This window comes from Urocitellus parryii, chromosome 15 (genome assembly GCF_045843805.1).
Source record: "Urocitellus parryii isolate mUroPar1 chromosome 15, mUroPar1.hap1, whole genome shotgun sequence".
In the NCBI taxonomy this organism is placed as follows: Eukaryota; Metazoa; Chordata; class Mammalia; order Rodentia; family Sciuridae; genus Urocitellus; species Urocitellus parryii.
In genome coordinates this window covers 13565382-13579900 of record NC_135545.1, presented here as the reverse complement: position 1 = coordinate 13579900, position 14519 = coordinate 13565382, and the positions used below count along the sequence as shown (strand labels likewise).

The following is a 14519-nucleotide window of genomic DNA, read 5'->3' as shown; positions in this document are numbered from 1 at the left end:
CTATAGATAGTATACTTTACAAAGTATCTAAGAAGTTACTGGTTATAAGATAGACATCAACCATTAGCTTTAGGAAAACCTAAGGCAGACATGCTCTACCACACTATCAAAGGTAAAAGTACCCTGATTTGAGATGTTAAAACACGAAAAGTGCATTTAGAATCAAAGCAATACTGTATTTGCATTCATGCCACATGATATGCATTCAAGATAACTACTACAGTAACTTTTTTTTTTTTCCAGAAGAAAATGATGGGAAACAATATAAATGTCCATTAGTACATTTCTGGTTAATTACACATAACCACAGACTGGAAAGAAATGTGGTCCTAGGAAAGAGAAGATATAGTGGTTTGGAAGGATCTTCAAGATACGCATAAACCAGTAAATACAATATGCCAACTTTCATGAAGAAACCAAAAATTTGTTTGCTTGTGTATACACAATGAAACTAGGGCACAAATGTGGCTGCTAACATAGAGGCTATGTTAGGTGCCAGATGAAGGGGGACAAGGATGGAAAGCTTTTTCTATTTTATATTCTTGGGGCTTATGACTAATGACACTGAAAAACTTTAAATGAGGATTAACAACTGAAAGAAAAAAATCCAGAAATTTGGTATTTTTGAAAACACACTTTATCACTTAATATATACAATATTTACTTTGCTTGCCATCTGAAATGCCTCAGGAAAAACACAACCGCAGTCTTACACTAAAAACTTCTGTTGAATCGGACATGAAAGGAGCACATATTCTGACAATGTCAAGTTCTTTCCATAGCATTCCAGTCCTAAGAACAACTGTAATTCTTTATTCTTCTCATGGCTATCTGATAATTTCTTCCTTCATCTTGGGCTCTAGTACTGGCAATTTCCCTTCAAGTCTCAACTTCATAAAACCACCCTTTATTTTTGATTGAAGCCATGTTGACAGACATATTTCATAACACAGGGAAAAGAATCTGGATCAATCACAAACTCAAAGAACATCACAGAAGTATTACGATGCTGTGGACATTTCTTCTATTTCTTTTCTGATGCTTTTTATCACGATCAGCTTCCTTTTCTTCCCAACTGTGTGCACTGCCTTGTTCTCCGTATGTTTTGACTTTTTAAAATCAAGTTGCAGGATTGGGTTGACTGTCCTGAACGCAGAGGTTCTCTGGGAGGTCGCTGCATCACTCAACTATTCTCTGTTGATAAACTTATCACAACCAAGTTCTTCTATCAGAGGATTGATCACTTCGGATGCAGTCAGGGCTATGGTAAATGTTAAAATATCGAAATCCACCCGCTGAGGATTGCGCTGATACTCGGCGTCAAACGCGGCTTCCCGGGCTCGGCAGGCTTCCACGAACCGCCGGCGGCGCTCCTCCAGCTCCTGAATTCTGCCCGGAGCGATCGGATAATTTTCCAGGTAGTGGCGGAGGAACTGCTGGTAATTAATTCCTAAAACGCTAAGCGGGTGGCGGAGGCGGAGATAGGGCAACGCGGCCAGGCCCCCGGCGTTGCTGGCCCTGGACCTGGGCCTGGGCTCCGGACTCTCCTCCTCCAGCGGCTCCCCCAACAATCGGGCCACCTCCGCCATCCGGGCATCCCTGGACGCCCCCGCCATCGCGCCTTCTCGGGCCGCCGGGCCTCCCCGGGCCGCCGCCACAGGGCCTCCTCTGGCCTCCGCCATCCGGCCTTCCCTGGCGGCTGCCATTCGGCCTCCCCTGGCGGCCGCCACCGGGCCTTCCCGGGCCGCCGCCACGGGGCCCTCCCGGGCTGCCGCCACCGGGCCCTCCTGGACCTCTGCAGCCGGCGCCGGGGTCGGCTCCCGCCTCCCGCCGCCTACCTCCGCCTGTGGGACGCCAATGTCGCCACTAGCTGCGTCCGTCTGCGGGACGCTGCTGTCTGCGGGCAGCTGGGACATCTCGGACCGCAGGGATAGCTCGGTGGCTCCCGAAAAACTGGAATAACGGGGCAGTGTGACTACGGGTGTGCACGCGAGGGCGCGTACATGAGCGCAATGCGCACGGGTAAACGCTGTGTGCACAGCCGGGTGCGCAAGCGTAGACGCTCGGTCACCTAGCAGCCCTGCGCATGCGTAGTAGCCCGGCGCCCAGAGACTTAACATACCAACTACTGGCCAGCACTGCTAACGCATCTGATACCGCAGAATGTGCAAGGGTGGGGCCCAAGTTTTTACATTTCTACCAGTTCAATGTTTATAAGAAGAGTCTTACAAGATCGTTTTCTGTAAGCGTTCCTAAGCTTCCATCCTAGGATGCTTCTAAGCTGTTACCTAGTGATTTGTTATAATCTCTCTCTCTCTCTCTCTCTCTCTCTCTCTCTCTCTCTCTCTCTCTCTTGTTCTGCGGATTGAAATCAGGGCTTTGCACATTCTAAGCAATTGCTCTACCACTAAGCTACATTCCCAGCCCCTTTCTATTAATTTTATTTTGAGACAGAGTCTAAGTTTTCCAGGCTGTCCTCAAACTTGTTATCCTCCTGTCTCAGCCTCCCGAGAAGCCAAGCCACCTACCTCTGTTATACACCAAGATATTCTGGTTTGGTGTCTTTGTTAGGATTGTTTATTCTTTTCCATTTATTCATCTATTTTCACTCATATCAATTCAATTAATTATTAAAACTTTATAATAATACTTCCTTCTTTTTTATTTTTTTATTTTTTTTTAAAGAGAGAGTGAGAGAGGAGAGTGAGAGAGGAGAGAGAGAGAGAGAGAGGGAGAGAATTTTTAATATTTATTTTTTAGTTCTCGGCGGACACAACATCTTTGTTGGTATGTGGTGCTGAGGATCGAACCCGGGCCGCACTCATGCCAGGCGAGCGCGCTACCGCTTGAGCCACATCCCCAGCCCTTCCTTCTTTTTTTTAAAAAAAAAAATTTTTTTATATGGTGCTGAGGATCGAACCCAGTGCCTCACATATGCTAAGCGAGCACTCTGCCACTGAGTCACAACCCCCATAATCCCTTCTTGTAACTTAAAAAAATTCTTTAGCTTCACTTGGACATTATTTTTTTTCAAAATTTGTGCAGTATTATGCATATGTAGAAAAATGAATGAAATATAAATGTACAAGCTGAATGATCTATTACAAAGTAAAAATTTCCCAGGTCAAGAAATTGAATATTTCCAGTATCTAGGAATCCTTCCTTCCTTCCTTTCTTTTTTTAAAATAATATTTATTTTTTGGTTGTAGATGGACACATCCCTTTATTTATTTTTATGTGGTGCTGAGGTTAGAACCCAGGGCCTCAGACATACTAGGTGAGCGCTCCACCCCTGGAGCCACAACCCCAGCCCCCTTCCTTCCTTTCTTATTCCTATCCCCTCCCTTCTACCTGGAGGTAACTACTATCCTGATATTTATGGTAATCATTTCCTTGTTTTCTTTTTTGTTCTAATACTGCAGTTTTGATTCTGCGTGTGTACTCTTTTTGAACTTTATGTACTCTTATTTTTAAAGAGAGAGTGAGAGAGAGGGGGACAGAGAGAGAGAATTTTAATATTTATTTATTTTTTCTTAGTTCTCGGCGGACACAACATCTTTGTTGGTATGTGGTGCTGAGGATCGAACCCGGGCCACACGCACGCCAGGCGAGCGCGCTACCGCTTGAGCCACATCCCCAGCCCCGAATTTTATGTACTCTTGTGTCTGGTTTCTTTTGAGTAACATCATTTTTTAAATGAAATTCACCCATGTTTTTCATTGTATTATAAATACTTTATTTCCTTGATAGTTACATATTTATTACCATTCTTTTTATGGGTCCCATCATATTACAACGTGCATCTTAAATAGTGACTCTCCAAGTCACAAACCATGGCATGTGTCTGTAATCTCAGCTACTGTGAAGGTGAGGCAGCAGGATCCTTGAGCCCAGGAATTGGAGGCAAAGCCTGGGCAACATAGGGAGACCCCCCCAATCAAAAATATAAACAAAACCCTAAAACCCAAATATCAATAAAATGGCTAATTACTTTCTCTTATTTCAAATGTAATGTGAAAAATGTCACATGAGGAAATTCCACCTTTGATTTTGCTGGTGGTAGTTCTGTATCAGCAAATACCTTTCTTCTCTGTTGGGAATGAGCTATTTTGGCATTACGATCTCATCCTCAGATCACAGCCTGTGCCCTTCTTTTCCTGTTCCAAGCAGCAAATATATAAAGTAACATCCAGCCTACCTGCTGCTTTAAGCACAGTCTCTCACTAGCATCTCTGTAGTTACTATGTGTGTGGCTCCTTTAGGGCAGCTCCAGGATAGCTTGGTGACTTATGATGTATTGTTCCCACTCTTTGGCTGCCTGGAGAATCACAAATATTTGACAAAGGAATTCCCAGACTTCAGTGATAACATACATCATTTGAGAAGGAACTAGAAGTTGTAGAAATTTGCTGTAGTCCTATGAAAGCAGATACAATCCTGCCATCTGAGACTAAAATTCACCTTATAGCATAAGCTAAAAAGTGCTTATATCTTCCAGGAATAGAAACGGCTCTAAATAAAATTGTTTATATCTAAATAAAATTGTTTAATAAAATGCAATTCTCTAAATAAAATTAAATTGTATTTTATTTAGAGAATTGCATTTTATTAAACAGAAGCAATATAGAAGCTGTTGTAGGGGCTGGGAGGTTCATGGTCCTGGGTTTGATTTTTCCCAGTTCCACAGGGGAGAAATGTTCTAGAAAAATGAAGTGAACAGAAATGAAACAGCTAGCTAGAGGGAGGTGGAAAAACTTGATGATAATGTGGGAAGATAAAAACGAAAATTGGAGATAAATTCCAAGTGAGTTATTGCTCTCAAGACTGTTCCTGCAGTGGCTGCTCTCTCTTGGTGACTCATGGAAGGTGATTCAGGTTTATCTGAAGACAAATTCAATCAATCATGTTGCAGACTAAACATTAAAAGGTGGCATCCGGGGCTCCACATGCTTAAAACCTTGAGAGGCTGGATGTTAATTTAAACCCCTGGTCATACAGTTAATATTCTGAAAGAGAGTCAAGAGTTTAAACAGAAGGGACAGATCTGCCACTAGAATAGAGCAAACCTGTGATGAAAGCGAGGCAGAAATTTGTCCTCTTCACCAACAGCTTCAGTTGGGGAATCGGGCTTTCCCTAGCTGCCACCTATGTAATCTTACAGAATGTTGGGGTGAGGTCTCTGTATAGCCAAGTCTGGAGGTGAAGTGTTTTATTAATTGATCAACCACAATTATTTGGCAAATGAGGAGGCTCAGTAGCCCTGGTTACTAAGCTTCCTGATTCTGATTCTCTTCCCTATGAACATCATTAACTAATCATTACCATTGTTCCATTTTTTGAGCACTTAACTAGGGACCAGGCACTATTCCACACACTTTGTAGCCCGTAGTATGAATTGAACTGTGTCCCATATAGGGCACAGTTATAATTATAAGTTATATAACTATAGAATATAGTTATAATTGTAATAAATTTTCTTTAAGGAGATAATTAAAATTGAATGAGATTATAAGCATGGGACCCTAATCCAATAGGACTCTAATCCAATAGGATACTAGTCCTATTGGATTAGGGTCCCATGCTTATAATCTTAAAATTTTTAAAAAATTTTTAAATTTTAAAAATTTAAAATTTTTTTAGTTGTAGATGGACACAATGTCATTATTATTATTATTATTATTATTATTATTATGTGGTGCTGAGGATCAAACCCAGGGCCTCACACGTGCTAGGCGAGCGATCTACCACTGAGCCACAACCCTAGCCAGGACAAGCATCCTTATTAAAAAAAGGAAGTGACCAGCTGTTGTGATGCACACCTGTAATCCCAGCTACACAGGAAGCTGAGGCAGAAGCATCACAAGTTACGGGCAGCCTTGGCAACTTAGTGAGAGCCTATCTCAAAATAAGAGAAAAAGGAGTGGGAGTGTGGTTTATGAAACACTTGCCTCACATGTGTGAGGCTCTGGGTTCAAGTCCTAGAACTAGGTGGCTGGGGAGGGAAGACTTAGGAATGTTGTATTTTGTTTAGAGACAGGGTCTCACTGAGTTGCTTAGCACCTTGCTTTTGCTGAGGCTGGCTTTGAACTCGGGATCCTCCCTGAGCTGCTGGGATGACAGGCATGCATCACCACACCGGGCTCTTTTACCTTCTTTCTCCCCCCTCCCCCTTCTCCACGGAGAGCTGTGGCTTAGGCCCCTGAAATGAAGATCACAGCTCCAGCTCATCTCTTCAGCATTGTCTGAGCACGATCCCCTTCCCCTTGTGTCTTGGAGTTCTTGGAAGAAGACCTTCAGGGTGGTGGGGGAGCCTGGCGTGATGGCACTTGCCTGTAATCCCAGGGACTCGGGAGGCTGAGGCAGGAGCACTGCAAGTTCGAGACCAGCCTCAGCAACTTATTGAGGCCCTATCTCAAAATAATAAGTGAATGAATGAATAATTAAAGAAAAGGCTGGGGATGTGATTCGGGGTGTAAGCGGCCTCTGGGTCAGTCCTCAGTTCCGAAGGGATGGGGGGAGATCTGATAATAATTCTTCACATCATTCTCTTGACACCTGTGCCAGAAATGTTCTCTTCTCCCTTAATTAAAATTATTTCATTTTCCCAAAATAATAACGATCTCATTGTAGGTGTGGCAAACCACTCTATCTCAAATGAACCCAAAAGAGAAAGGCAGGGTTCTGGAAATAGCTGCCTCTTCTTTGGACGTAAAAGACATAATGTAATTACTCCTTGTTTTTCAACTGAACGCAGCCGAGTTCTGCAAGCAGACTGCGAGCCACTGACGCAGAGATGAATGTGCAATGATCCAGACGGACTCAGAGGGAGGGCTACTTCCCAGGCTCCTCAGACATGTGCACAACACCCACGTGGGGTCGTCCACCTGGGTTGCACCGCAGCTCAGACATCTGCAGGGTCGGCTTCCCTGCTTCCAAAAAAAAAAAAAAAAAAAAACCTGGAATAACGTAACTGCGTATTGGTGCGCATGCGTGTCGCCGGGAGCGCGCGTGCAGTGCGTGTGCACGTGCAAACGGGTGCGCATTCGTCTTTAATGCCCCACATTTGGGTGGAGGTCGGGGCGGTGAGGGGCAGCCCGGCGGGAGGCTGAGGCCAGAGGATGGTGAATTCAAAGCCAGCTGCAGCAACTTAGTGAGGCCCATAGCAACTCAGCGAGACCCTGTCTCTAAATAAAATATAAAAAAGGGCTGAGGATGTGGCTCAGTGGTTAAGCACCACTGGGTTCAATCCCTAGTAGCCCCCCCCCCCCCAACCACCACCACCAAAAAAAAAAAAAAAAAAAAATTATGGGAAGTTTATTTCAGGGATGGGAGGTGGGAGAGGTGGCCCCTGGTGACTAACCAAGCTACAAGAACCACGTCTACCTTATTGATTTAAATGTGGTGGTGAGAATTGAACCCAGTGCCTCACACGTGCTAGGCAAGCGCTTCTACCACTGAGCCACGACCCTAGTCCCTCCGTTTATCATTCAATGTGCAGAAAGCTATTCTAACCTGGCGAGCACCTTTCCTTTCCAAGACTACTGGTAATATTACTGACCCTAAGTATGCGTTTGGAATGGTCTATAGTTAGGTTTACTTGCAAAAGCAAGAGTTCCCCATCTTTTTTTTGGGGGGGGGGTTTGTAAACATTTGCTAACTCCCCCCACTTCTTCCACACATTAGGATTTAACCCAAGACCTTGCACATGCTAGTGAAATGCTTTTGTATCACTGAGCTACATCCCGATCGTCCTGTGGTTAACTTAGCTATTATACAATTATTATTTGTCAATTTAAAATACAATTCAAAGAGTAAAGTATACTTAAGACTCGATTATAAAAGATAACAAATGCTTATTGAGAATCTGCTGCTTACAAGTAACTAGAACTCGAGGGTGATGTGCAGCCTACAAAAGTTTTGGTGTATATTACAGCCAAGGCTGTACCCCTTTTCTCTTGTGGAACTGGGGGTTGGAACCAGGGTTCCTCTACCACTGAGCTACCTCCCCAGCCTTTTCAATTTTTTTTTTTTAATTTGAGACAGGATCTTGCTAAGTTGTCAAAGCTTGACCTTGAACTTGTAATCTTCCTGCCTCAACCTCCTGAGTAGCTGGGACCACTGGCATCACTTGGGGTTTTGGCTTAGCTATCTTCCCATTTCCCTTTAGGAGCTCTTTTGAATATTACTCTTTTCCAAAAACCAGGCCCCATATTGAGAAAACAACTTTTGGAAAATGCTGACCATCTGGCCCACCTAGACTGTCTGGTGTTCTCCAGATGGCACTTTAATGGATCTGCTTCACCATAATTGCATAATTCAAGGCATAACACACAGGACTATGGAGAGGATGCTAGGCATGATTAGGCAATAGGGTATGGTGCTCCAGTTCTCCCCACATTGTAGGACCAACTAACAAAGAAGCTCATTATCATTTTTGGACTTTTTCGGTTTTATATATATACACGTTGATTTAATTTAGCTTTCTTCCCTTCTGTTATTGTGATATGCAATTGTATTAGCTTTTTAGTGCTGCAATAAAGTACCTGAGGCAGTTAGCTTATAAAGAGAAAAGCTTTGTTTAGCTCATGGTTCTGGCCCATTGCTTGGGCCCTCTGGGGAGGGCGGTACATCATGGTGGAAGTACCTGGGAGAGAGAACTCTTGTGTCATGAGTCAGGAAGCAAACAGAGAAACGATGAGACTGGAGTTCCACAATCCCCTTAATGAACATGTCCCCAGTGACCTAAAGGCCCCCAGCATCTCCCAGTAGCTCCACCCTGGGGACCAAGCATTTAATACATAGACCTCTGGGGAACACTTATACAAATTGTAGCAATAATACAAACAGATAATGTCTAATGCAAGCACACATAGTTCAAGGAATAGTTACTGAGATCAACTTGGTTCTGTTTATATAGTTTGTATCCTTTAGATAATTAAGGGATGGATATTTTTCAGGTTTATTCTTTGTGTGCTATGAATAATAATTGACATATATTTGGTAGAAATGTTGATAAAAAGCCTGAGCTCTAGGAACACATCAAGATTGCATAACAAGTAATGCTCCATCTGTATTTAGAAGAGTAGAAAATGAAATCTATAGGAAATGGGCTGGGGTTGTGGCTCAGTGGTAGAGCACTTGCCTAGCGTGTGTGAGGCACTGGGTTCAATTCTCAGCACCGCATATAAATAGATGAATTAAATAAAGGTCCATCAACATATCAAAAGATATTTAAATAAAAAATCTATAGGAAAAAAATACAAAGGAAAAAATACAAAGGGTCTTCATGGGTCACTAAGTTGAAGACTAGGTAGTTTTCAAGTTGTAGCCAAGAAGGAAAACCGTTGAACAGCGTTGCATATTTCTCTCAGTGTGTCTTTCCAGAAGCAGATCCTGAGACCTGAGGACAAGTTCAAGTAGTTTATTTGGGAGAGCAAGATGGCACCAAAAGCGGGTGGGAGAGCCTCGGGAAGGGAATGCAGTCAGGAAAGGGGTGCTGTCGTCAGCCGCTGCAACACAGTGAAGTTCAACCCACGTGGAAACATTGGAAAACTGCCTACAACAGACTTCAGAATCATCTCAGCCCAGGGAGTGTCTTTGATCAAGGCCATTCCTGGAGGGTGTGAATTCTTTGGCATTTTCAGACTGCCATTTACACAAGAGCCACACGGATTTCTCTAGTTTCAGAAAAAAGATAAGGAACAGCTGAAGATAGTGGCAGTTGGGAGAGATCTACATATCTTTATATCATGCCAGTGAGTGTGTGAAATGAGATTCCAATTCATCTTTCTTTTTTTTAAATTTTTTTTTTTTTTTTAGTACCAGGCATTGAACTCAGGAGCACTTAACCACTGAGTCAGATCCCCAGCCCTTTCTTGTATTTTATTTTTAGACAAGCCTTGCTGAGTTGCTTAGGGCCTTGCTACATTGCTGAGACTGGCTTTGAACTTGTGATCCTCCTGCCTCAGCCTCCCGAGCCACAGAGATTACAGGTGTGCATGCACAACTGCGCCCAGCTCATTCATCTTAATATACAGCTTATGAGCTGCTTGTGTGCATGTATGTCTATTTTGTCATTGTAGTTCCATGAATATAAAACAAAAGAGCAACTTTTACAATACTTGTCCCTCTGGGAGAAAAATCTGGAAGGAAAAAGATTTTAATAATTTCTAAATGATCCATGTGTGGAATGCTGATGAAAAATGAGTATTTCTTTAGTCTTAAACTTTGTTGAATAAGAATTTGTGGTAGGAAAATCTGCAGCAATTCAGAAATTTTAGTTTAGAATATCTTAAGTGAATTCTACCCATCATAGAGATTTTGAGCTATGCTTCATAAAAATCCCTCTTATTCTGTTTTTTTTTTTTTCTTTTTTGTAGTACTGGGGGTCAAACCCAGGGAATTCTACCACTGAGTTACATCCCCAGTCCTTTTTATTTTAATTTTGAGACAGGGACTCATTAGGTTTCTTGGGTTGGCCTTGAATTTGGGATCCTCCTTCCTCAGCCTCCTGAGTAGCTGGAATTACAGGTGCACATCACCAAGGGCTCCCCTTACTCTTTACGTCTTGCCTGCTCCTCACTCAGAAGCGAAGCCCAGGCCCGTGACTAATCAGTAATGTGGACAGGACAGCAGAGGAAAACCAGGTTTGGGGGACCTTACCATGAAGGACAGTATTGTCTAACTTATTCCTTCAGGGGTTTAGCCCAGACTGGAGAGAGCTGAAGACATTTCTGTTTTCATAGCAGGGCCTCCCTGTGGGTTTATGTAGGTCATTAAGACAGAGTAGCCACTAGCCAAAGGGCAAGTGGTTATGAATTCTAAGTCATGCTCGGGTCAGCAAGTCACGACTCCAGGATAGATTCTATCCATTAGAGCAAGCATTGCCTGATTTCCCCCAAATGGATTACAGACTAACACTGGGATCCTATGGCTCATAATCAAACTACAGGAATGACCAAGAAAGAGACAGGGAAGACGGAAGGAAGGAAGGAAGGAAGGAGATGTGTCTAAACAGAAGCCAAGAATTTAGACAGGAGGAAATTTTATCCCATACTGGAATGAAACAATGAAGAAAGGTCTGGAGCCTGTCCTCATCTGGGCACAGGTGGCTGTGACTTGGAAGTCAGGCTGGAAGAGGGCGAAGGGAGGAGGCCCTAGTGAAGCTGGAGTTGAACACACTGTGGCAATTATATGGTGAGAGTGGATGACAACAATCAAAATTGACGGCTGCCATAGTCCTTATGTATGAAGACGCTGTTTCACAGGATGTTGCGTTCCTCACGACTAAAACACTCAGGGTCACTCCAGGGAACTGGGCTGCACGAAATAACCACACAAGAGTCAGAGATACCTTTTTCTTTGGGGTCCTGTGACGGCTCCTCTGACCTTAAGGGTCCGCAGAAAGAGAGAGAGCGAGAGCACGCGCTGACCCCTTTTATTGAGGAGAAGCTATTCAAATGAGGCAAGGGGTCAGGTGTCAGGGGGCTGAGTCTAGCTTCATGATGTCCACTGTCAGCAGGTGACTGACACCTGGGTAGGCCACACCCAAAGGCAGAGCAAGAGAAAGGGACACACAAAGGGTGTTTCCATGGAACATTCTACCCCAAACAGGACAAAGGGTAATATCACAAAGGAACAGGTGAGCGTAGCTCAACCCACAGGGCGACACACCTATGTCTGAAGACGAGTCCTCAAACTTTTGGGATGGGGGCAATGTCCAGGTCACTATGAGATGCAGTGACGGTCAAAGCCTCTCTGCTCCGGGATGGAGAATGCAAATCATTCAGAGTGGCCTCCCACATCAGGACCTCATTAGATACACCTTGATCCTTTTTAAAGGTGACATCACATTTCTCCTAAGTGGTTCTCAGACTTGCAAAGGAGCAGATCACCAGAGTCCTTTCAGACAGAGGGGCTGTCACTCTCTCATCTTGGCAGGAACTCAGAAAAGTTAAGAAATGGAGGGCGGAGCCAATTACTGCATTCCCAAAGGGAATGATAGATGTGTGTCTGGCTGTTTTCACAAATGACATGGATCAGTGACTTCTATACATCTCCTGTTGCTCCTTCTTGAAAATAGGCGGGTTAGCCAAGCACGGTGGCACTCACCTATAGTCCCAGAGGCTCAGGAGGCTGAGTCAGGAGGATTTCGAGTTCAATGTCACCCTCAGCAATAATGAGGTGCAAAGCAACTTAGTGAGACCCTGTCTCTAAATAAGATACAAAATAGGGCTGGGGATGGGGCTGAGTAGTAGAGTGCCCCTGAGTTCCATCCCTAGAAGCCCCCATATCCCGCCCCCCAAAATAGGAATGTTAACTGCATTCCATCCCGTGTCTGTTTCAGTCTTATATTTCTTGTTGTGAACGGGGCAGGTAACTTGTCCTTTTATTGCACATGTTGATAAGAACCAAACCTGAGACTATATATTCAGTTCGCCTCATAGGCACCACTTCCGATTTAGATCATCTTGGACTTCAACCTGTTGGTATAGTTGTATTAAATCTGGCTTAGTGTTCTGGTTCACGGAAACATGGGCGCCTGAAGGTGGAGTGATGGGTCTCCAAGGCTGCTCTCCCACCTCCCCAGGAACCACAAATCAAAATAACCAAGCCTAGATTTGGGCTGCGTCTGGGATACACCTTAAAAAAATAGACATATAGGGACACTGTATGACTTTCAGAGCTAGGTCCTATGATACCTCGCACCTTCTGCTTGAGCCCTTTGGACAGGTCACTCTGTTGAAAGCCTGTCACCATTCAGTAAGCCCTGCTACCATGAGACACCTGAAGTCCATGACTGAGGAAATCTGAGATGGCGACGGAGGTCAGGAAGAGATGACCTGCCAGCCCAGGGCGGTTCAGCCATGGCTGTGAAGAACTAGACTGAGGAAAGCATCTGCCCAGCCCAACACATGCTCCAGAAGCTTCTCCCCTTCCTACTTCTGATCAGAACCACATGACGCACCCTGTGAGTCCAGAGAACCCGTAGACCTGGAAGACACGATAAATTATTGTTTTAAACAGTATGTTTTGGGGAGGTTTGTCATGCTGCAGGGCCTATCTGAATGGGTACAAAACCAAAATCTGGTCTCTGCCTCCATGTATATAAATTGTGCTTGTGCCAATAATAAATTATATATTCCTTGATTTAAAACCAAGACAATAATTTTCAAACATAGATCCTGCAGGTTTCTGGCCAAATAAATTGGTAAGATTTTGAATTAGAGGAAAAAAGGTAGGGGGGCATTATTTGAGGGCCGTTGTCACAGCATATGACTAAACCAGTCAGGGTCACTCCAGGTGAACTGGGCTGGCACAAAATAATCACACAGAGACAGAGAAATACCTTTTTCTTTGGGTTCTGAACCAGCTCCCACAAAGGAGGCAAGGAAGGCAAGAAAGAGAGAGAGCACGCCTCGAATTTGGGGTGGGGGGTGGGGTTACTGGGGGAAGCTGTTCCATGGAATATTCTATCCCCAAAAGGGCAGAGGGGTAGGATTACAAAGGAACAGGTGAGTGTCACTCAGCCCCAGCAGGTGACGCCTACTCCTGGAAGCTGGGGTAAAACGCCCAAGTTACTGCGACCTAGACCTAGCACTGCCAGACTGAAGGCGACAATTGTTCAGAACCCAGTGCGTCAGGACCTAAAGGCATCTGCATTCAGGGCAGCTCCCAACAGGCTGCCATTGAACTTTTTTTTTTTTGTACCAGAATTGAGCCGAGGTGTCCTTTACTACTGAGCCACATCCCCATTCCTCTTATTTTTTAATTTAGAGACAGGGTCTCGCTGAGTTGCTTAGGGCTTCACTGAGTCGCTGAGGCTGGCTTTGAACTTGCGATCCTCCTGCCTCAGTCTCCCAAGCTGCTGGGATCACAGACTTGCACTACTGCGTCCCGTCATTGAACTTCTGTGGTTCTCTGACTGGGCTTGGGCTGAGAATTTCAGGTTCTCACTTCTCCGTTTCCTGCGCCAGACAAGGCACAGCCTTGAAACAAAACGAACAGCCTTCAAATGGATGAATTCAGAAATCTCATCTCATGTTCCTCAAATGACCAAGTTTCCCCCGACACCAACCCAGTCCTGTCTGTGGCTGTGGACTGCTCCCTAACAATTCAGTTTGGGCATCTGAAACTGGGTCGGGATTTTGGTTTACAGTGTCTGACATCGAATAAGTACTATATAAGGATGGTGTTACTAATGTCTCAGAAATTTCAGTGACTTATCTTTTGTTCTCTGTGTCCCAGAAAGATTTTTCTTCTTTGATTCCTTGATCCCTTCCCTGGAACGCCCACACCCCTCTTGGTGATGACCACTTGGTTTTGTTTTGTTTTTCTGTTTTCACTCTAAAGCAAATCTCTACCAGCCAATGGTTTCATTAATGAGGTTTTAGGCATAAAGTTAGTTAGAAGAGATCGAAATAAAACACACAGACTCAGTTACCTTATTTCTATTGCTAGGTCCGAGATGGCTCCCCTCTCTGGTTCCCTTCTCTAACCGCCCAGCAGGGCAGCAAGGA

The 14519-nt window shown here is 44.2% G+C and overlaps 1 protein-coding gene across 1 annotated transcript; it reads right to left on the bottom strand.

Moving 5' to 3' along the window:
- Positions 1-925: 925 nt before the first annotated feature.
- On the bottom strand, positions 926-2050 carry LOC113198695 (EP300-interacting inhibitor of differentiation 2-like). Its single transcript, XM_026411538.2, has one exon. The coding sequence runs from the start codon at positions 1914-1916 to the stop codon at positions 1188-1190; it is 729 nt and encodes a 242-aa protein (XP_026267323.1). The 5' UTR covers positions 1917-2050; the 3' UTR covers positions 926-1187.
- Positions 2051-14519: the final 12469 nt, after the last annotated feature.